Below are 25141 nucleotides of genomic sequence, written 5' to 3'. Positions count from 1 at the left end.
GAAAAACTTTGGTTATCATTATACCCATGCCACTACTGTGAGGGGGCAGTAGCTGGATGTGGCTCGCGACCCTCTTGCAGAGCTGAATGTGGCTCTCAAGGTCAGAATAGTTGGGAACCATTGCCTTATCTACTTATTCTGTGTCAAGAATTAAGGTGGTCACATTTTGCTCAGATGTAACTCTGCATTGTCTCCATCAATGGCGCAATTTTCCCTTATTTGCTCACCCACCTTTCTTGTCTATGTTTGTTATTTTGGAAAAAAAAATTTATACTTTCACAAGGCACTGTATTCGGCTCCCTGGAACATTTCAACCTTTTCCCACATATCATGCTTCAGACACAAAGATACCAAATGTAAATTTTTGGTGAAGAATCAACAGCACGTGGAACATTATTGTGAAGTTGAACGAAATTTATTGATTATTTTTAATTTTTGTGGAAAATCAAAAATTGAAAAGTGGGGCATGCAATATTATTCGGCCCCTTTAACTTAATACTTTGTTGCTCCACCTTTTGCTGCGATTACAGCTGAAAGTTGCTTGATGTATGTCTTTATCAGTTTTGTACATCGAGAGACTGAAATTCTTGCCCATTCTTCCTTGACAAACAGCTCGAGCTCAGTGAGGTTTGATGGAGATCGTTTGTGAACAGCAGTTTTCAGCTCTTTCCACAGATTCTCGATTGGATTGAGGTCTGGACTTTGACTTGGCCATTCTAACACCTGGATACTTATATTTGTGAATCATTCCATTGTAGATTTTGCTTTATGTTTGGGAACATTGTCTTGTTGGAAGACAAATCTCCATCCCAGTCTCAGGTCTTTTGGAGACTCCAACAGGGCTTCTTCAAGAATGGTCCTGTATTTGGCTCCATCCATCTTCCCATCAATTTTAACCATCTTCCCTGTCCCTGCTGAAGAAAAGCAGGCTCAAACCATGATGCTGCCACCACCATGTTTGACAGTGGGGATGGTGTGTTCAGGGTGATGAGCTGTGTTGCGTTTACGCCAAACATATCATTTGGCATTGTTGCCAAAAAGTTTGATTTCGGTTTCATCTAACCAGAGCACCTTCTTCCATATGTTTGGTGTGTCTCCCAGGTGGCTTGTTGCAAACTTTAAACCACAATTTTTATGGATATCTTTGAGAAATGGCTTTCTTCTGGCTTTCTTGCCACTCTTCCATAAAGGCCAGATTTGTGCAGTGTACAACTGATTGTAGTCCTATAGGCAGACTGTCCCACCTCAGCTGTAGATCTCTGCAGTTCATCCAGAGTGATTATGGGCCTCGTGGATGCATCTCTGATCAGTCTTCTCCTTGTTTGAGATGAAAGTTTAGAGGGACGGCCGGGTCTTGGTAGATTTGCAGTGGTATGATACTCGTTCCATTTCATTATGATCGCTTGCACAGTGCTCCTTGGGATGTTTAAAGTTTTGGAAATCATTTTGTATCCAAATCCAGCTTTAAACTTCTCCACAACAGTATCACGGACCTGCCTGTTGCATTCCTTGGTCTTCATAATGCTCTCTGTGCGTCAAACAGAGCCCTGAGACTATCACAGAGCAGGTGCATTTATACAGAGACTTGATTGCACACAGGTGGATTATATTTATCATCATTAGGCATTTAGGACAACATTGGATCATTTAGAGATCCACAATAAACTTCTGGAGTGAGTTTGCTGCACTGAAAGTAAAGGGGCCGAATAATTTTGCATGCCCCACTTTTCAGTTTTTGAATTTCCACAAAAATGTAAAATAACCATTACATTTCATTCAACTTCACAATTGTGTTCCACTTGTTGCTGATTCTTAACCAAAAATTTACATTTGGTATCTTTATGTTTGAAGCATGATATGTGGGAAAAGGTTGAAAAGTTCCAGGGGGTCGAATACTTTTGCAAGGCACTGTACATATCTACTTTTATACTTGCATATTTGTTGTTCCTTAGTTTTGTAGTTAATTAGTGCTTTTGGGACGATTATTTTGGTTAGGTTACAACCCTAATTTTTCCTTATTGTAAACTGACAGAGCTGGCTTGCCTGAGCTTTTTCTGTGGACAATGCTCACTCCAGGCAAGTAAGTGATGTCAACCACCAGTAAGGAAGGTGGGGAAAGGCGAAACCATGCACAATGCACCCCAATTAGCATATTTGATTAAACTTCAGATTCTATAGAACAGAGGCAACAATTAAAACACTAAAGGTGAGAATATTTTATTGTATCCCTTCCAAGGCTATCTGCTTAGTTTATACTGTCAACTTCTTCTGACAGACTCTCTTTAAAATTGAGTCTCTGAGGGTGTAAGTGAAGGAATCGTGAAGAGCTGCCAACTTGCAATAATTTTTTTAGCTAGTGGAATGTTCCTACAAAGTAATACACTATTATCTATCCATATGTACAAAATATTGGGGCAGCATTGTGGCTCAGTGGTTAGCATGGTTGCTTTGCAACACTGGGGTTCTGGGTTTGAAATCCCATCAAGGAAAACATCTGCAAGGAGTTTGTATGTTCTCCCCGTGTTTGCGTGGGTTTCCTCCAGTTTCTCCAGTTTCCTCTCACACTCCAAAGACATACTGATAGGGAGTCTAGATTGTGAGCCCCAATGGGGACAATGATGATGTTTGGCATCCTCTGTGGAATATGATGATGCTCTATAAGTGACACGTAATAATTAACATAATATGCAGCACAGTTGTCTGCTGTATAAGATGCCGTTCTACATTACTGCAGTATAGAGGCTGTCTGTTGTCTATAATTACTGTAAGTGTTGTCAAAGAGGCAGAAAACCTTGGCGCCTGTGCATATTATAACACTAACTAAACATTACAAACAGTACAATCATATCACAGTTAGATCAACAAATCCAGCCTAGATTACAGGGAAAAGTTACAAAGGCGCCTTCCAGACCACAGTACATAGCAGAAATTATATTTTCTGTGTCTGTAGCTTCTTTTCCAGCAGTACAGTATGATGAAGAATAAGATTATCCAGTCATTGCAATGTGTCACCTCGTGGTCTGTCCATGACACCACACATGACGTTAGGAACACTATAAAAGGTGCCTGATATCCACTGAGTGCGGTAACTCTGGAGAAATCCTACACATCGCCTGTCAGGACTCGCTCGTGAGGTTGGCTTCTGATGCTTAGGCGGGACTTGACGAGGGAGTTTCTGTTCTGCAGCCTCCCATTTACTTACATTACACACGGCAGCATGCATTGAACATTTCTGATCCTGACAAACAGCAGTGGGACACACAAAATCAGTGCAACTTTACATTTCCATCTTGGTTCCTTCACATGTTGGTGGTCAAGTTTAGGAAAGAGCAGGGAATATATATTAATCCTTTGTGTCACTTACAGACTCCTCTAGACCTGACCCCTGCACAAGCCTGCTGTAATATCTATGGTGACTGTGGCATTTTTATCTGTAGGAAAAAGGAAATAACAGATGAAATATGAAGAAGTCTATCAGGAGAATGTTCCAGCCAGCAGGCGAGAAGGACAGTGGGCCATATGATGGGGTCATCTTAAACTCTGACTCCTGCACTTCCATGGAGGAGGACCCTAAGCTTATATTTAAGGTATGTGAGTTTACAATGCTGTATATATGTATATATATATATATATATATATATATATATATATATATATATATATATATATATATAGGCTTATAGGAGTCACTTGATCTCAACAGATTAGGCTGGCCTTGTATACTTGCCATGGCATTGCAAATCCAGCAAAGATGCCCTAGGGTTGTAGAATTACTTGCAGCTTTCCTGATGTCTGTCAGCACATACAACTACTGTAGCCAAAAAAGCAAAAGAATTGTTTTGCACATCTCAAAAGTGATGAATCATTACTAAGCCAAAGTGAACATGACATTCTTAGTACACATTATAATCAGATTGTATGGAGGAACTGTAACATGAGTGTGACCATGAGCAGCGCAGCACAGGCAGAATAAGCAGCCCAGAGGCAAATGTCATTTCCATACCTCTGCCCTGCTCTATTATTAGATGCCTCCCTCTCAAATATCCGGAAATAAAAATTATATCCATTACCCTAAAAAACAAGTTTAGGTTTACCATGGGTTCAAAGCTAAGCTACGTTATAGGTAAATCATCAGTCTTAGGCCGAGGTGAGATGAGCATATGAAATATCCTCCAATCTTCATCCACAAAACTGTGGATTTTCATCCATATTATAATCAGTGTTTCTGTTTTTTACACCCATATAACATCTGTGTGATGTCCATGTGCGACCCGTGTATGATCTGTTTTAATGCGTCTACAGTTAAAGAATTTATTCCTATATTAATAATGGCAAAGTATGGCCACGTTCACAAGTTCAGCATTTAGTCAGTATTTTACCTCAGTATTTGTAAGCCAAAATCAGGAGAGGAACAATCAAAAGGAAAGTATAATAGAAAAAACTGAAGAACATTATTTTAAATAAGGTAAAAAAAAATCAAGAAAAACAACAAAAAAACCTTATATCACAATGATACTGAAGAAAAGATTTATCCTTTAATTAGTCACTTTAAAACCATGAAGTAAATACAATCAACATGCAGGCAACCGTGCTGACTAGTGTTGAGCATTCCGATACTGCAAGTATCGGGTATCGGCCGATACTTGCTGTATCGGAATTTCCGATACCGAGATCCGATACTTTTGTGGTATCGGGTATCGGGTATCGCAACAACATTAATGTAATAATGTGTAAAAAAGAGAATTAAAATAAAAAATATCGCTATACTCACCTGTCCGACGCAGCCGGGACCTCAGCGAGGGAACCGGCAGCGTTGTTTGTTTAAATTTCGCGCTTTTACTTGGTTACGTGAAGTCCCGGCTTGTGATTGGTCAGGGCGGCCATGTTGCCGGGACGCGGACCAATCACAGCAAGCCGTGACGAAATTACGTCACGGCTTGCTGTGATTGGTCCGCGTCCCGGCAACATGGCCGCCATTAACCAATCACAAGCCGTGACGTCACGGGAGGCTGGACATGCGCGTATTTTGAAAAGCGCGCGTGTCCAGCCTCCAGTGACGTCCCGGCAACATGGCCGCCATTAACCAATCACAAGCCGGGACGTCACGGGAGGCTGGACATGCGCGTATTTTGAAAAGCGCGCGTGTCCAGCCTCCAGTGACGTCCCGGCAACATGGCCGCCATTAACCAATCACAAGCCGGGACGTCACTGGAGGCTGGACACGCGCGCTTTTCAAAATACGCGCATGTCCAGCCTCCCGTGACGTCACGGCTTGTGATTGGTTAATGGCGGCCATGTTGCCGGGACGCGGACCAATCACAGCAAGCCGTGACGTAATTTCGTCACGGCTTGCTGTGATTGGTCCGCGTCCCGGCAACATGGCCGCCCTGACCAATCACAAGCCGGGACTTCACGTAACCAGGTAAAAGCGCGAATTTTAAACAAACAACGCTGCCGGTTCCCTCGCTGAGGTCCCGGCTGCGTCGGACAGGTGAGTATAGCGATATTTTTTATTTTAATTCTTTATTTTACACATTAATATGGTTCCCAGGGCCTGAAGGAGAGTTTCCTCTCCTTCAGACCCTGGGAACCATCAGGAATACCGTCCGATACTTGAGTCCCATTGACTTGTATTGGTATCGGGTATCGGTATCGGATTGGATCCGATACTTTGCCGGTATCGGCCGATACTTTCCGATACCGATACTTTCAAGTATCGGACGGTATCGCTCAACACTAGTGCTGACTAAATGACCCTGACACTTAAGCCTGATTTAGACTGCCTATCAGCGGAGGTTGGCACCCTAACAAATAATACGAGACTGGCGCCCCGCTGCTCGACGACTGTCCCTAAATCTCTTGGGTTCAGCCCTGGCTGGTGTCTCAGAAAGACCACCATTTAAACACCACAGGAAAATGAAAAGGGACAGGGATTGCCAATGGAGGATTGATGGGTGGCAGATGGCAATATTCGATTAGTGTGAAAGGATGAATGACACATTAACAAAAATGCAGAAGTGCATAAAAACATATAGTACCTCACTCAACTGTTCGCTGCTGATATGAAATCCTGCCTAGCTGCGGGGGTTGGCACCCTAATGTTCAGCGGATATGGCGCCCCCACTCAGCGGCGGCTCACCCTAGGAATCCCTGAAGATTATCTAATACCTTCATGGGCTTAGCCATACAATACACCCAAAGGGTGGCCATGTTAACCAATTTAAGGCAGGATGAAAAACAAAATAACACACAGCACAGATCAAAAACTGGTGTTATATATTATATCATGATGATAACAGTAAGTCAAAAAGAGGTACTCATCATATATGATGTCCAAACATGCCTCAACGCGTTTCACCATTTAGGATCATCAGGAGGCTCAGATACATGGATGCCGCATGTATAAGAGAAACACATCAATACTTCTGTATTTCTCACCCACTCCTGGTTTTGGCTTATAAATACTGATGTAAAATACTGACCAAAATACTGACCATCTGAATATGGCCAAATGCTAAAAATCAGATGCCACACTGATGTTCAGCATAGGGTCCACATACCCAACAAATTGACAAACTGAAGAGGCAACTCTCATCCTAGAATCAGGCAAGAATAGTTCATGCTGCAATTTTTTTTCATTCCAGCCCTCGGTTCAAATGAAAAAAACTATCATCTGTATAGCCCTACCATGTTACATTGGACGGAATGTGGTACGATTTTTTCTAAGACAGCACACGTCCATATAATACACTTGTCTGAACAAGCCTTTGGGCTACGGTCACACTATCAATATCTGATCAGCATTTCACATCAGTATTTAAAAGGCTAAACCAGGAGTGGGTGAAAAATCCAGAAGTGGTGCATATGTTTCTATTATACATTTCCTTTGATTGTTCCACTCCTGGTTTTGGCTTACAAACACTGATGTAAAATACTCACCACATACTGATTGTGTGACCGTAGCCTTAAACTTAGGCTGGGGTCACACTTGCGAGTGCAATGCGAGAAACTCGCACGAGTCTCTCGCATCAATACCAGACACTGCCGCCGGCACTCGGGACCAGAGTGTGCGGCTGCATAGAAATACATGCAGCCTCACACTCTGGTCCTGAGTGCCGATGGCAGTGCCGGGTATTGATGCGAGAGACTTGCGCGAGTTTCTCACATTGCATTAAAAATTGTGACCTCGGCCATATTGTCGGTAGTATAGCCAATTTGTCCTTTGGCTTTGGCAATGGTGGTGGGGGGAGAGTTTTCATGTACAAGGCCAAATTGGGTCATCATCACCAGTGTGCTGCATATGTGACTTATTTGTGATTGTGCTGTTGCTGGAAAATACACTGTAGAAAACATCCATCAGATGCGAATATGGCCTTATGTACCATATAGAAACACAACTTATGTTTTAAAGTTTTATTAGAGTGGGGCACACGTTTAATAATTTCTAAGTGGTGTTTCATTCTCCTCCCCCTGTGCCTGAACAAAAATATGGCACAAGCTTAGTTATTGATTTAGTTACTGATAGAAGTTACTCCATCACAAAAGTGCAGCATATATTTGACTATGCATCAATGTGTTGGAGAATCTTTCAGAAGAAAATAAAATATATTATTGTGTGCACTTTTGATTGGTACACAGCATTTTCCACAGTATCATTTTCTTATATTACGCTGTAAAATATAAGTTGTGTCCTAATTTCCAGTATAGAATTAGAACTATGCTTGGAGTAATATGTTCTGCTCCAGTGTCCTGTTTTGTTTTCAATCAGATCTCTGTTTGCATGGCCGTTGAATGAGTTCCAATGTGACTCACTGTTACCACGTGTTTTATTCCTTCTACTGCTTTACAAACTGCAATAATACACAATAGAAAAATATTCTTATATCGAGGTTCTTGTTTTTAGTTAAAACAAATCCCCAAACTTTATTTTCAAATCATTATGCGCTAAGCATAAACTTAGCGCATAATATTCAGCAGTGTTTTTTATGTGTATTTTGCGTCAGTCCAATTTAGAAACCAACAAAGTGCAGAGGCATACATAGAAATCATGGCGAACTATAGCAAAAGTTCTAATCCCCCCTCCCCCCAAAAAAAATGCATATCTCATAACTTGCAGCCCTTACAAAGTAATTTTCCTTCTACTAAAGCCCCTAGATTCCCCTTTCATTTCCTTCATAAAGTATGATTCCAACAAACGTGCCTCCACAAACACAGTATGATCACCCCACAGTACCCTCCGCATGCACAGTATGATGCTTCTACTGTACCCCGCCTCAGCAAAGTATGGTGACCTCAACACAGTGTGATTCTGGAGCGCCCCCACTGCCGCAGGGCCGAGGGGTACCGGGTACCGGGCTTCTGTGTCTCAGTTCTGGGGTTGTCACGGTGGCTAGACCCGGTCCGTGGCCCTGCTGAGGGGCGTCCAGTGAAAGTTGAGGATGTGATGATGTTGTGGTGCGGTGCAAGTCGCGGTGAATAACGAGGACACCAGGTTGCAGTCTCTTTACCTCTTTACTGAAGGCTTCAGGATCCTCAGTCCGGAATACGGTTAACCAGGCTACCTGAGTCCGGCTGGTCCGATGGCACCTCCAGAGTTCCCTTTGCAGGTGGAAATCTGTGCCTACCTTCTAGCGCTTGTGTGTTGTGGTCCTCCCCTGCTGTGCTTACGGGATAGTCCCCACAACTGTTGTGTCTGTTTCTGAAGTTCCCTCACAACTCGATTATGATGTTCTTCTTCATCCCCCCAGATGATATGGCTAGGACGCACCCGTATGATGGGTAGGCTCGGAGCTCTTCCGGGACCCTAGTGTCGCCCCTCTCCAAATGTTGCCCCCTATGTCTTCTTAGGTGATTTGAGTGAGACAGCCCATCTATAACTGACTGTCCTGCCGTAGATTTGAAGTAAGGCCTGGAGCTCAATACTTCCTCGGCGTTTCCGGCCACCGGCTACGCGCCTCAGTAGGATGTTGCCTCGTCTTACAGCACGACTCCTACTGGTGTTTCTCCTTGTTGCGTTGATCTCGTTTCTCACTCAGCACAATAAACCTCGCTTCTTGTCCTTTCTTGGGGTACCGCCGCAATGAAGTGCAGGCGCGGTCCCGTAACCTTCTTTCTGTTCGCTAGGCCTCTGTCAGGATCCGACCCCTGACAGGGACCCCCCTGAATCTTCCCCTGCAACACCCTCTGCCACAGGATGTTGCCTGGTTCCAACCCAGTCAGCTTCTAACTAACTTCCTACCTAACCCCCAGTTTTACCAGATTGTGAGGAGTGGCCTAATACATAGCACCCTTAGCTCCCCCTGGAGGCCAGACTGTGAAGTGTATTGGTGTCTGTGATACCTGGTCAGGTGAACTCCTTCAGTGCCATCAGACGTACCATAGCCCCCCTTAGCGGCGAAGCATCAGTACTGCAACGACCAGGACACTGGGGCGCTGCAATTCCCCAACTGTGATCCCAACACAGCTTTCCATTCATTATAATGAACCAACATACAGTATAGCAGCTCCCATACCTCTTCACACAGTAAGATGTCCCCAAAACAACCCTCAACACTGTATAATGGCCCCTACTAGACCTCCAAACAGTATAATGGCCCCTAAACAATCTTCCACATTGTATAATTTTATGTATACAGTATCATGAGGCCAAACACAGCCTTTAATATAGTATAATGCCCTTCACATAGTATAATGGCCCCCATGTAGCTCTTCAAATAGTATACTCGCACCCACATAGCCCTCCAAATATTATAATAAGCCCTATATAGCCTTCCATACATATAGTATAATGCACCCCCTTTGTACTTTAAAGTATAATGGCTTTAAAATAATTAAATAAATACCACTCATCATTCTCCCACTGCTCCAGTCTCTGGGCACAGCAGGTGTCATGAAGTAATGTCATAGCACCTGCTGCACTAAGGGTACTGTCACACTCTGCAACTTTCCAACGATCACGACCAGCGATACGACCTGGCTGTGATCGTTGGAAAGTCGTTGTGTGGTCGCTGGGGAGCTGTCACACAGACCGCTCTCCAGCGACCAACGATGCCGAAGGCCCTGGGTAACCAGGGTAAACATCGGGTTACTAAGCGCAGGGCCACGCTTAGTAACCCGATGTTTACCCTGGTTACCATCGTAAAAGTAAAAAAAAAAAAACAGTACATACTCACATTCCGGTGTCCGTCAGGTCCCTTGCCGTCTGCTTCCCGCTCTGACTGAGTGCCGCCGTAAAGTGAAAGCAGATCACAGCAGTGACGTCACCGCTGTGCTCTGCTCTTACTTTCCGGCCGGGAGTCAGTCAGAGCGGGAAGCAGACTGCAAGGGACCTGACGGACACCGGAATGTGAGTATGTACTGTTTGTTTTTTTTAACTTTTACGATGATAACCAGGGTAAACATCGGGTTACTAAGCATGGCCCTGCGCTTAGTAACCCGATGTTTACCCCGGTTACAAGCGAACGCATCGTTGGATCGGTGTCACACACACCGATCCAACGATGACAGCAGGAGATCCAGCGACGAAAGAAAGTTCCAAACGATCTGCTATGATCTACGTATGATTCTCAGCAGGGTCCCTGATCGCTGCTGCATGTCAGACACAGCGATATCGTATGGATATCGCTGGAACGTCACGGATCGTACCGTTGTAGCGACAAAAGTGCCACTGTGTGACAGTACCCTAAGACATCAGAGCTCAGATGCAGAGGACAGCATGGACGGCTCCCTCTTTCATCATTGTTTTCAACTGTATCAGCATCCAGGATGCTGATACAGTTGTACGTGCAATCCCAGGTGGGGTAGGCCTGACTCACGGGCCCCATAACAGCTGCGTGGTGTGCCGCCATTGGTGGTATGCCACTGTAAAAGTGTATTCAGTGAGTACTTGTGAGATAAATCAAGTCCTTTCACAAAGAGTTGGAATCAACTGCTAGAAGTTATATATCATTTTCTATGTGTAAGATAGAAGTTTTATGAGCGTCATGTAAAGAATATATCATATACCATAAAAATATAATAGAGTTACCCTCATAAGATGCTCAAAGTATTTCTCCCTGATTCTAGGGGATAAAGCCACCCATGTAGATTAAACTAATGTCAGCCGCATCTGCCGATAGGGACATGTTCGGTTAACACTATTTTGCATGGTGACACCAGCCAATCGGTTGCAGAAATGTTGATGGGGCATGTGTTATGGTTTCCAATGGCAAGGAAACATCAGAAGCATAGAATAAACGGACAAGCTCTCGGGTGATGGAAACTAGAGCTGACCGCGATGCTAAACCTACACACCACACTAGAAGTAGCCAGGGGGCATTCCTGCGTTGTCTCTAGATGCCGCGCGCCAGCCGGAGAACTAACTACCCCTGGTAGAAGAAAACACAGTCCTGGCTTGCCTCCAGAGAATGTCCCCACAGGAGATAGCAGCCCCCCACATATAATAACGGTGAGAGCAGATGAAAAGACACACGTAGTATGAAAGCAGATTTAGCACAGAGAGGCCCGCTAACTAAATAGCAGAAAGATACAACAGAGGACTTCGCGGTCAGCTGCAAAACCCTTCAAAACACCATCCTGAAATTACCTTAACTCATGTGACAACTCATGCCACTGGAGTGGTAATTTCAGCCCAACAAGAGCTTCCAGCTGCAGAGATTCACATAAGTGCAAACTGGACAAAACATCCAAAAATAGACTTAAGGACTAAAGTGTCCAACTTAGCTGAGCAGAAAACTGGGAGCAGGAACATGCAACCGAATCACTCTGGATACATTGATGGCCAGCATTAGAATGACTGAGGAGCAAGGTTAAATAGGATACTCCCACATCCTGATAGGAACAGGTGAACTGAGAAGGCAAAGCTTGCAGGACACCAGTACCACAAGAGACCACCGGGGGAGCCCACGAACCGAATCACAACAGGCATGTCCAATTTCGAACTACCAATCACATTGTTCTCCTGGAGATAAGCGGCCGACAGATATCTTGTTTGAGCAAGTGCTCCTGTGTATGAGAGAGATGACTGACATTTCTGTCGGATGAACGATTGCCAAAGCAACGATAGTCCGACACCCATTTAATGTGTAAGGGGGAGGGGTGGTCTTAATGCTTATGCTGATTCAATCAATCACATATACTGCACTGTGACGACCTGCATCTGTGGAGTTATACAGTGAATATGGTTGCAGGTTACAATAGTATATAGAAGAGCATTTTGTGTTGAAAATATGGTAACCTGAGGCCACTATAACATTGTAAGGATAATGGCAGCCAAGATTTTATTATCATTACAAAGCATGACGCTGCAGTTATTGTACTTTTATTACATTGCTCTAAATATTATTGGTGACAAGTCGTTATCTGAATGAGATATGGTTATCTGCATATTGTGACGTAACCATTGTGTGGGTTTTCCCTTCCCAGGGTAAAAAGGTATGGCGCAGTCTTCTTGTGGCACACAATCAAAAATATGGTTATACTGATATCTGTGTCAATTTTATTTCACTGGTTGCACAGCACAGGAAAAACATAATGATAAACAAAGTCCCTAGGCCCAGGCTAGTCACACAAAACAACTTATCAATAGCAACCAGTGATACTTGCAGTTTTGAAGCACATGGCCTGTGCAGTGTCCACTCAGCGAGATATAACTTGTTTCTCTCTCCAAGCTGAGAGACTGAAAGCATAGCCTGGTTATATGCACAGCTAGCCAAGAGCACCTCATCAGGATCTGTAGTGCTAAGACTTAACACTTTTTTGAACCTGGCTTTCCTTAGTATATAGCAAGAATTTGAGAGACACATATGCACACTGAAAAAGTATTCATACCCCATGAAATTTTCCACATTTTTTTAATGTAAGACCAGTTCACTGAAATGTTTTTTAATTAGGATTTTATGTGATATACCAACACAATAAGAAGTATTTGAGAAGTCTAAAAAAAATACATGATTTTCTTAATATTTTAAAATATAATTCTGCACATTTTGACATGCATTTGTATTGAGCCATCTGTAGTCTGATATCCATAAATAAAATCTTGAGTGACCTTTTGCCTCAATATTTTTAATTTATTCTCAGTATAACTACATCTGTTCTGTGAATGCCTCAGAGGTTTGTTTGAGAACATTAGGGATCAAACAACATCATGAAAACCAAGGAGCACACCAGAGAGATCTGGTATAAAGTTGTGGAAAAGTGTAAAACAGGGTTAAGTTATAAAAAAAATAGCTCAAGCTCTCAACATCTCCCAGAACACTGTTCAATTTATCATCCAAAAATGGAAGGAATATGGCACAGCTACAGCTGCAAACCTGCCAAGACATAGCTGTCCACCTAAACAATTGACATCTCAAGCAAGGAGAGCACTAGTTAGAGAAGTAGCCAAGAGCCCCATGATCACTCTGGAGGAGATGCAGAGATCCACATCTCAAGTGGGAGAATCTGTCCACAAGACAACTATTCGTAGTATAAATTAGTTTAAAAGCAAGCCATAAGAAGTTCTGTCTGCAAAAAAGCCTTATAAGGGACATAGCTACCTTGTAGGAGAAGGTGCTCTGGTCAGGTGAGGCAAAAGTAGAAGTTTTTTGACAAAATGCAAAATGCTGTGAGTGGCGTAAAACTAAGTCTGCACATCACTGTCACGCCGTTACCGGCAATAAAGGGGCAGGACGGCATACTGGGACCCGCACCTGTCCCTTCCACTAATATGGGGCCCTGGCTTTCCCTTATCTCAGGGCTACCTATGATGGTTAGGAGGCCTGAGCCGCCAGCGTATCCCTGTCTCCTGTGCAGGCCCTGTCAATAGCCCCCTCTCCCCCCCAAGGGAGGTGGACTGCACCAGTGTATAAATACAACAGTTAACAGGGTATACAGAAAAGGTAAAGGGAAACCAAACTTAGCTTAATGCTGCAGGACAGAAACACCAGATTCACTGGACACAGCAGTAGAACAACAGTTCCCAGCAAGCTCCTACTCCCAGCTTGGTCGCTGAAGAATGAACTAACATCGACAGTCAGCTGATGAACCCGGTGACCTTGTAAAGGATGGAGGGAGTGGTCACCACAAACATCAGCTGACCCAGCAGCAATGCAATAACACCAGCGGCCACCAGAGGGGGAAAAACTATATTAACCCCAGATGACCAGAAAGGAAAAAAGGTCTTAAACTGAGGCAAACCAGATCTGCCACAAATCCAAAATTGGATCGTGACAGTACCCCCCTTTCAATGAGGGGCCTCTGGACCCTCAACACTGGACCTCACCAGTAAACAACCTACAGTGAGAAAGTCTCGATTCACCAGAGTTCACCTCCTCAGTCACCTGACCCTCAGGGTTATGGTGGACACAGCACGATGGAGATGACAACGTAGGCGGCACAAATCTCCAGAGCGCCGACCTTTGGAATGAGTTGTTTATGGGCATTACAGAGGGTAACTCCAACTGGTAAGTCTTTGGACCGACAATGGCTGACACCCGATATGGCCCGATTACCCTTGAACTCCAGATTCCAGATCCACACTTCCACCTGATCTTTTTGGTGGACACCCATATGTAATCACTCACACACAGGTCCGGACCTGAACGTTTATTTTCACGCATGCGTCTGCCACAAGATGATGAACTCTTTACAGAAGTGGTAACAGAGGCGTTCCCCTGTGTCTCCAAACTCACACCCCCACAATGCACCGAGGGAACCCCCACCCTCCTCTGACCCCTCCTCCTAAGAGGTCTCTGAAATATCAGGTTAGAATGTAGTGAGGGTAGAGTCCTGCCCCTACTCCCTTCAAGCACCTCTACTGCCCCCACTGGAGAAGAAGGGGTAGGTTGTAGAAGGACGGCAGAGATCATAGCTACCGGGCAGCAGTCCTTACACGACTGACCCCAGCTGACTACTTCTCTGGACCGCCAGTCTATGACCGGGTTGTGTTTTCTCAACCAAGGGAGACCTAAGACAATGGGAGTTGGTATGCTCTCCAAGACGTAGCATGACAGGGACTCTTCATGACAAGCTTCTATACGCAGATGTATATTGTCTACGACTTGGGTAATGCTCCCCTGGCTGAGCGGGACAGAGTCAATGGCCTGAACGCTTAGGGGTCTAGCTAGCGACCTACTCATCAGGCTATGGGTCTGGACAAAATGAGCAACCACCAAATTGACTCCTGCTCCACTGTCCACAAGCACCGGAATATTCTCAGTTACCCCAATTACAACCACCTCAGCAGGTAAGGTACACTGAGACGAGAAAATGGAGGAAATATACACTCCCTGGTCGCTTCCTTCCACACAACCAGGGGGACGTGGCTTTTTAGATGGAACAGGTTTCTTGGCGCGAGCTGGGCAGACATTGATAAAATGACCAGTCTGCCCACAGTAAAAACATGCCCCCGCACCACGACGAACCGCAGACAACCCTGTTTGGGAAGCAACTCTCCCCACCTGCATGGGTTCGTCCACCTGTCAGGTGTGTCCTCCCTAGCAAGGACTACCGGGGGCACATTTGGTGTATGCCTCTCCCTCAAATGTCTATCCACCTGGATGGCAAGGGACATGGCGGCCTCCAATGACTTGGGGGCGACGTACTGTACCAGAGTATCTTGCAACCTAGGGGACAGACCCTGCACAAAATGACTCCTAAGGGCTGGGTCATTCCACTGTGTGTCAGTGGCCCACCTCCTGAACTCTGAACAGTAGTCCTCCGCCAGCCGACCCCCCTGCTTGATCTTGCGGAGTCGGGATTCCGCCAAGGAGACGCCGTCCAGGTCACCATATACCAGCGCCAGAGCTGCAAAAAACTCGTCCACTGACCGTAGAGATGGAGAACCGGTCGGGAGGGAGAAGGCCCAGGATTGGGGATCACCCTTAAGAAGGGAAACTATGATTCCCACCCGTTGTTCCTCACTCCCTGATGAACAAGGGCGGAGCCTGAAGTATAACTTGCAGGCCTCCTTAAAAAACAAAAATGTATCTCTCCTTCCAGAGAACCTATCTGGGAGAGATATCTTGGGTTCTAGTTGAGCCTGTACCTGAGCCGAGGCCCAAAACCCCAACAATTGCTGCAGCTGCTGCACCACCTCACCACGCAGCACCTTACACTCATCGGTGAGAGTCTGCAGTAATTGGGCAAAGGCCTGCATTTGGGCCATGGCTCACCAGAAAAAATGTGACGGTCGGTGTTAATGTCACGCCATTACCAGCAATAAAGGGGCAGGACGGCATACTGGGACCCGCACCTGTCCCTGCCACTAATATGGGGCCCTGGCTTTCCCTTATCTCAGGGCTACCTATGATGGTCAGGAGGCCTGAGCCGCCAGCGTATCCCTGTCTCCTGTGCAGGCCCTGTCAGTGGCCCCCTCTCCCCCCCAAGGGAGGTGGACTGCACCAGTGTATAAATACAACAGTTAACAGGGTATACAGAAAAGGTAAAGGGAAACCAAACTTAGCTTAATGCTGCAGGACACAGCACAACAGGAAGAAACACCAGATTCACTGGACACAGCAGTAGAACAACAGTTCCCAGCAAGCTCCTACTCCCAGCTTGGTCGCTGAAGAATGAACTAACACCGACAGTCAGCTGATGCACCATGTGACCTCTTAAAGGATGGAGGGAGTGGTCACCACAAACATCAGCTGACCAAGCAGCAATGCAATAACACCAGCGGCCACCAGAGGGGGAAAAACTATACTAACCCCAGATGACCAGAAAGGAAAAAAGGTCTTAAAGGGCACCTGTCACCCCGTTTTTTCCGTATGAAATAAAAATACTGTTAAATAGGGCCTGAGCTGTGCATTACAACAGTGTATTTTGTGGACCCCGATTCCCCACCTATGCTGCCAAAATACGTTACCAAAGTAGCCGTTTTCGCCTGTCAATCAGGCTGGTCTGGTCAAAAGGGCGTGGTGTCTTCCCCCAGATCTTGCTTAGTTTTCCGTTGGTGGCGTAGTGGTTTGCGCATGCCCAAGGTCCCGAATCCACTGCACAGGGGAGTTAAAACAGCGCGATGTGCGTTATTTCCCTGTTGATCGGTGGGGCGGCCATCTTCCTTTGGCCGCGCGTGCGCAGATGGAGCGCTCTGCTGCCCACGGCTTCAGGAAAATGGCCGCGGGATGCCGCGCGTGCGCAGATGGCGATTGCGGCGGCCATTTCCCTGAAGCAGAATTCGCATCTCGGCTTCAGGAAAATGGCCGCCGCGATCTCCATCTGCGCACGCGCGGCATCCCGCGGCCATTTTCCTGAAGCCGCGGCCAGCAGAGCGCCACTTCTGCGCACGCGCGGCCAAAGGAAGATGGCCGCCCCCACCGATCACCACTGAAATAGCACACATCGCGCTCTTTTCACTCCCCTGTGCAGTGGATTCGGGACCTTGGACATGCGCACACCACTACGCCACCAACGGAAAACTAAGCAAGATCTGGGAGAAGACACCACGCCCTTTTGACCAGACCAGCCTGAATGACAGGCGAAAATGACTACTTTGGTAACGTATATTGGCAGCATAGGTGGGGAATCGGGGTCCACAAAATACACTGTTGTAATGCACAGCTCAGGCCCTATTTAACAGTATTTTTATCTCATACGGAAAAAACTGGGTGACAGGTGCCCTTTAAACTGAGGCAAACGAGATCTGCCACAAATCCAAAATTGGATCGTGGCAATCACCCTGTAAACACCATCCCCACCTTCAAGGGACAGGGAAGCTGGTCAGAGTTGATGAGAAGATGGATGGAGTTTAATAGAGGGCAAACCAGGGAAAACCTGTTAGATGCTATAAAAGACTTGAGACTGGGGTGTAGGTTCACCTTCCAGCAGGATAATGACCTTAAACACACTGTCAAAGATACAATGGAAAGGTTTTAATGAAAGCATACTTGTTTTTGAATGGCAAAACCACAGTCTATACCTAAATCACATTGAGAATCTGTTAAAAAAAGCCATGAAGTGGACACAGCTAGCATGTGGAAGAGGATGCTTTGGTCAGATGAGATGAAAGGATAACTTTTTGGGCTAAAGGCAAATTGCTGTGTATGGTGGAAAATTCACACTGCACATCACCCTGGAAACACCATCCCCACCAGACATGGTGGTGGTGGCAGCATCAAGCTGTGAGAATGATTTTCTTCAACAGGGACAGGGAAGTTGGTTGGAGTTGATGTTATGATGATTGGAGCTAGATACAGGTTGATCCTGGAAGAAAACCTATTAAATGCTGTAAAATACTTGAGACTGGGGCATAGGTTCACCTTCTAGCAAGTTATCGACCCTAAACATACTGCCAGAGCTATAATGGAATGGTTTAGAGCAAAGCATATCCATGAGTGTGAATGGCTCAGTCACAGTCCAGACCTAAATCCCATTGAGAATCTGTGACAAGACTTGAAAATTCCTGTTCATAGTTGCTCTCCATCCAATCTGCCCAAGCTAGAGCGAGTGTGCAAAGAAAAATGGGAAACAATTTCAAACACTAGATGTGCAAATCTGGTAGATACATATCCGAAAAGATTTGCAGCAGTAATTACAGCGAAAGATGGTCCTACAAAGCACTGACTCAGGGGGCTGAATACAAATGCATGTCACAATTTTCAGATTTATATTTTTAAAATATTTTAAAAATCATGTATCATTTCCTTTACACTTCACTAATACTACTTTGTGTTGGTATATCACATAAAATCCCAATAGAATTGATTTACGTTTGTGGGTGTAACATGAAAAAATGTGGAAAAGTTCACAGGTATGAATACTTTTTGAAGATGTAGTAGATCCCTTCAATAACTTGTCCATGTAATATATTAATAGTAATCTTTATTTTGTATATAGCGCTAACATATTCCACAGCGCTTTACACACATTATCATCGCTGTCACTGATGGGGCTCACAAGCTAAATTCCCTATCAGTATGTCTTTGGAATGTAGGAGGAAACTGGAGTGCCCGGAGGAAACCCACGCAAACACGGGGAGAACTCCTTGCAGATGTTCAAAGTGAAGGACAGCATCCAATCCAGGTGAAGATCATAAATATTTTATTGTGCCATAAATGCAACGTTTCAACCCCTGAGGGTCTTTGTCAAGCATACATAACAGTGACAATGACGGCCTTAAATAGGAAGTAGACACCTATCCCCAATTAGGTCCGCCCATAAAAATTTACATACAACATATCCGGTGATCATAATAACAAATGTGCAAATAATATCATATACATAGTTAAAAACACATCATGATGTCCGTAGAAAACACATTAATTGATAATTCCATCCATGATCGATTTAGTGAGCACATGTGTCAGGTTCAACATAAACAAACAATGTTAGCTGTCAGTTCTGGACCTATCAGCATAGTCACACATGAAGTTAGACTGCCAATAGCTACACCCGTTTCTCACCCCCAGACAGCCCGCCACTACAAAAGGCCAATCCTATGTCTTGTTGCTCTAACGTTAAAGCCAATCCTGGCTCAATACCTGCATTTTAGCCACTGATTGCGGGCTATAGTTCCAGCGATTAAGTTTTTGGGCCTCTAGATGGAGCTTGGATTGACTCCGGGATTAAGAACAGCCATCCCTCCTTTTGATGGGTGGACCTCGCTACCGACGCTGCGGCGCTGTCCTTTGTTTATGTACAGCATTGCCATGGAGTCGGTGGGCATGCGCAGTAGCTATGGGTCCTGCTTCCTGCTTCCGGTCAGTCATGTGAACAATTGCGGACTCCGTCATCAGGTCCTGCGGGTCGCTGGCTAAAATGCAGGTATTGAGCCAGGATTGGCTTTAACGTTAGAGCAACAAGACATAGGATTGGCCTTTTGTAGTGGCGGGCTGTCTGGGGGTGAGAAACGGGTGTAGCTATTGGCAGTCTAACTTCATGTGTGACTATGCTGATAGGTCCAGAACTGACAGCTAACATTGTTTGTTTATGTTGAACCTGACACATGTGCTCACTAAATAGATCATGGATGGAATTATCAATTAATGTGTTTTCTACGGACATCATGATGTGTTTTTAACTATGTATATGATATTATTTGCACATTTTTTGTTATTATGATCACCGGATATGTTGTATGTAAATTTTTATGGGCGGACCTAATTGGGGATAGGTGTCTACTTCCTATTTAAGGCCGTCATTGTCACTGTTATGTATGCTTGACAAAGACCCTCAGGGGTTGAAACATTGCATTTATGGCACAATAAAATATTTATGATCTTCACCTGGATTGGATGCTGTCCTTCACTTTGAACTTTTGGTATGTAACTCTCCATTTGGATCCTGTGGAGCTAGGACGTGCAGCCATATTCTACGGTAGTGCTGTCAGCCGCCATTCTATTATTTCCTTGCAGATGTTGTCCTTGGTGGGATTTGAACCCAGGACTCCAGTGCTGCAAGGCTGCAGTGCTATCTACTGAGCCACTAAAATATATACTGCATAAGTGAATAACCTTTATTATTTCTGCTATTTTTCAGCTTATTCAAGAGGGCAACATGTGCCGCGTCCGGAGTTTCATACTGAAGAACCCATCAAGTCTGATGGTTAGAAATGAATATGAGGGCACAGCACTTCATTGTGCGTCAAAGTGTGGACACTTGGAGTTGATGTTAATGATTATCAACCAGACTTCTGAAGAAGGTAAATTTCTCATTTCTCCCTTGAGATTACAACTGTGTGTTCATTGCCTAATGTATGACATTGCTGGAGCTCAGATCGTAAGAGCCAAATTTTAGTTACACATGGTTAATATCCTTTCTTAGCTTTAGGGCGGTTACAGATGAATGTATCAAAAATCATTGGAGTTTTGTGGGTAATTTTTTTTCTAATTTTCAAATTATGTTCTGTTCGTGTGTCCCTTTTTTATGTCTGTGTGACATTCATGTGCAATTCGTTTTCATACAAATACATTAAAAATATACATGATCAAATACAGTTTCCTAGGTACATAAAAGAAATCTATTGTAAGGATGAGATGCCACTCGGATGTTCCGAGTGGGACCTTTTTTTTTTTTTAACACATCCATAGACTTAAATGGGTGAGTCTCAACAGACTCAGAAAAAAAGAAGAGCACAGTTGCACCGAGAAAAACATTGTTCATCAGCATCATCACCATTGATTTTACCATATAATGTACTGCAAAGTGGGGAAAAAAATTCCAATTGCAGTGAAATTGCAAAAAAAAGGGCAACTGCACAATTGTTTTTGTTTTTTTTACCATGTTCAGTAAACACTAAAATTCACCTGCTATTATGATTCTCCAGGTCATTACAAGTTCGCAGATACCAAACATGTTAAGGTTGGATTATTTTACCACTTAAATAAAAAAGTTTGTTAAAAAATTGGGCTATTTTCTGAGACCCGTAGTGTCTTCATATTTCAGGATCTGGGGCTGGGTGAAAGCCAAACTGACGTTTTTATGTATACCATTTTAAGGTAGATATGATCTTTTGGTCGCCTTTTATTGCAATGTTGCGACTAGGGTTGAGCGACTTTCATTTTTTTAAGATCGAGTAGGGTTTTGGGAAACCCGATTTTGTCCAGAGTCGAGTCGAGTGCAGTCGGCCGATTATCGCTAAAAGTCGGGGATCGACCGAAACACGAAACCCAATGCAAGTCAATGGGGAAGCATAGTCGGCAGTGAGTGGAGGCCAGGAAAACACCTACAGTGCCCATTTTAATGCCAAAAACATCCATTCTTGTTTCTGAAGCTTGCCAATCTTAATTAACTGTATAATAATAGTTGGGCATAGGGAATTGGGGGAAAGTTGTGGGGGGAGTAGGGCTGGCTCAAGTTTTTCGTGGGCCCAGGAAATGCGGACTACGTCACGGCGGTGTTGCAGGGAAAGGTAAGTATTTAAAAGTTGCAAGTGCTGTGATCCTGAGCAAGCAGGGGGGGGGCCCACTCGTTCGCATTGCCACTGGCACAGGGCCCCTCAAAGTACGGCGGTGTGTTTGCATGGCGGGGGCGCCTCCCACCAGCAGCGACACTTTTGCGTACTCTGAGGGGCCCTGTGCCAGTGACGTCGCCAACGAGTATGCCCCCCCACCTGATGAAGGAACCTGCACTTTCATCTGCACCTTCCTCTTTGTCCCTGTGTAAGGTGGTATAACATGCGGGAAGGGGAACCTTACTTTCAGCAGGGACAGATTCTGGCTGTGTAGAGTACAAGGGGAATGTAGTGGTCTAGGTCAATGTACCAGCAGACTCATTTAGCAGTGGCTGGGCAATGGGCAGGATGAGGAGGAAGCAGATATAGGGCCAAAGAATAAAGTAGGCTACATGCAGTTCAAAATTGGTAACAGGACTAAACAGGCGGCATTGCTTTGTTCAGTGGAGTAGCAAACCCAAGAGCAGCAGACACTGTTTCAAGGGCCTAACCACACTAGTAGGCCAAATGCAGTTTAATATCTGATAGTATAGGGCGAAAGCCAGAATGTGGAAGCTCAGCTTTGTTCAGTTGAGGACAACACCAGGGAGGGGCAGACACCTTTAGTAGGCCGGAAAAGCCTATTGCATTTTTTAAAATGGTAATTTGGAGCAGAAGGTTGAAGCTCAGCTTTATTTAGTTGAGGGCAACACCAGGCAGGGGCACACAGACAGACACCTTTAGTAGGCCGGAAAAGCCTATTGCATTTTTCAAAATGGTAATTTGGAGCAGAAGGTTGAAGCTCAGCTTTATTTAGTTGAGGGCAACACCAGGGAGGGGCAGAAGCCGTTAGTAGGCCCTAACCACCATTTTTTTTTTAAAACCACTTAATGAGAGCCGGAAGGTTGAAGCTCAGCTTTATTTAGTTGAGGACAACACCAGGGAGGGGCAGAAGCCGTTAGTAGGCCCTAACCACCATTTTTTTTTTTTAAAACCACTTAATGAGAGCCGGAAGGTTGAAGCTCAGCTTTATTTAGTTGAGGACAACACCAGGGAGGGGCAGAAGCCGTTAGTAGGCCCTAACCACCATTTTTTTTTTTAAAACCACATAATGAGAGCCGGAAGGTTGAAGCTCAGCTTTATTTAGTTGAGGACAACACCAGGGAGGGGCAGAAGCCGTTAGTAGGCCCTAACCACCATTTTTTTTTTTAAAACCACATAATGAGAGCCGGAAGGTTGAAGCTCAGCTTTATTTAGTTGAGGACAACACCAGGGAGGGGCACACAGACAGACACCTTTAGTAGGCCTGAAAAGCCTATTGCATTTTTCAAAATGGTAATTTGGAGCAGAAGGTTGAAGCTCAGCTTTATTTAGTTGAGGGCAACACCAGGGAGGGGCAGAAGCCGTTAGTAGGCCCTAACCACCATTTTTTTTTTTTAAAACCACTTAATGAGAGCCGGAAGGTTGAAGCTCAGCTTTATTTAGTTGAGGACAACACCAGGCAGGGGCACACAGACAGACACCTTTAGTAGGCCTGAAAAGCCTATTGCATTTTTCAAAATGGTAATTTGGAGCAGAAGGTTGAAGCTCAGCTTTATTTAGTTGAGGGCAACACCAGGGAGGGGCAGAAGCCGTTAGTAGGCCCTAACCACCATTTTTTTTTTTAAAACCACATAATGAGAGCCGGAAGGTTGAAGCTCAGCTTTATTTAGTTGAGGACAACACCAGGGAGGGGCAGAAGCCGTTAGTAGGCCCTAACCACCATTTTTTTTTTTAAAACCACATAATGAGAGCCGGAAGGTTGAAGCTCAGCTTTATTTAGTTGAGGACAACACCAGGGAGGGGCACACAGACAGACACCTTTTGTAGGCCTGAAAAGCCTATTGCATTTTTCAAAATGGTAATTTGGAGCAGAAGGTTGAAGCTCAGCTTTATTTAGTTGAGGGCAACACCAGGGAGGGGCAGAAGCCGTTAGTAGGCCCTAACCACCATTTTTTTTTTTAAAACCACATAATGAGAGCCGGAAGGTTGAAGCTCAGCTTTATTTAGTTGAGGACAACACCAGGGAGGGGCAGAAGCCGTTAGTAGGCCCTAACCACCATTTTTTTTTTTAAAACCACATAATGAGAGCCGGAAGGTTGAAGCTCAGCTTTATTTAGTTGAGGACAACACCAGGGAGGGGCACACAGACAGACACCTTTAGTAGGCCGGAAAAGCCTATTGCATTTTTCAAAATGGTAATTTGGAGCAGAAGGTTGAAGCTCAGCTTTATTTAGTTGAGGGCAACACCAGGGAGGGGCAGAAGCCGTTAGTAGGCCCTAACCACCATTTTTTTTTTTAAAACCACATAATGAGAGCCGGAAGGTTGAAGCTCAGCTTTATTTAGTTGAGGACAACACCAGGCAGGGGCACACAGACAGACACCTTTAGTAGGCCTGAAAAGCCTATTGCATTTTTCAAAATGGTAATTTGGAGCAGAAGGTTGAAGCTCAGCTTTATTTAGTTGAGGGCAACACCAGGGAGGGGCAGAAGCCGTTAGTAGGCCCTAACCACCATTTTTTTTTTTAAAACCACATAATGAGAGCCGGAAGGTTGAAGCTCAGCTTTATTTAGTTGAGGACAACACCAGGGAGGGGCAGAAGCCGTTAGTAGGCCCTAACTACCATTTTTTTTTTTAAAACCACATAATGAGAGCCGGAAGGTTGAAGCTCAGCTTTATTTAGTTGAGGACAACACCAGGGAGGGGCACACAGACAGACACCTTTTGTAGGCCTGAAAAGCCTATTGCATTTTTCAAAATGGTAATTTGGAGCAGAAGGTTGAAGCTCAGCTTTATTTAGTTGAGGGCAACATGTCATGATCTCCATGGCCAGAGAACTAGCATAAGCCTATATAGGAACAAGCTCTTGGAAGATGGTAACTGTACTGACCATGAACTAAACCTACCGCACAACTAGAAGTAGCCAGGTAGCATGTCCTACTTTTTATCCCTATATGCCCAGCGCCGGCCGGAGAACTAAATAATGCTAGCAGAGGGAAATATAAGACCTGACTCACCTCTAGAGAAATGCCCAAAAAGGAGACAGAGGCCCCCCACATATATTGGCGGTGATTTTAGATGAAATAACAAACGCAGCAGGAAAATAGTTTTAGCAAATTTGAGGTCCGCTTTCTAGATAGCAGAAGACAGAAAGCACACTTTCATGGTCAGTAGAAAACCCTAACAAAACACCATCCAGAAATTACTTTAGGACTCTGGCATTAACTCATAATACCAGAGTGGCAATT

The 25141-nt window shown here is 44.7% G+C and overlaps 1 protein-coding gene across 1 annotated transcript in view; it reads left to right on the top strand.

Moving 5' to 3' along the window:
- Window positions 1-3222: 3222 nt before the first annotated feature.
- TRPA1 (transient receptor potential cation channel subfamily A member 1) overlaps window positions 3223-25141 on the top strand; it is a 181902-nt gene continuing 159983 nt past the window's right edge. The window contains exons 1-2 of the mRNA XM_077270649.1: window positions 3223-3587; window positions 20461-20623. Coding sequence (XP_077126764.1) covers window positions 3462-3587; window positions 20461-20623 — 289 coding nt within the window. The 5' untranslated portion in view covers window positions 3223-3461. The remainder of the gene's footprint in view (window positions 3588-20460; window positions 20624-25141) is intronic.

This window comes from Ranitomeya variabilis, chromosome 6 (genome assembly GCF_051348905.1).
Source record: "Ranitomeya variabilis isolate aRanVar5 chromosome 6, aRanVar5.hap1, whole genome shotgun sequence".
Classification (NCBI taxonomy): domain Eukaryota; kingdom Metazoa; phylum Chordata; class Amphibia; order Anura; family Dendrobatidae; genus Ranitomeya; species Ranitomeya variabilis.
Note: the sequence above shows the minus strand (reverse complement) of the source record. Positions and strands in the feature narration are given on the sequence as shown.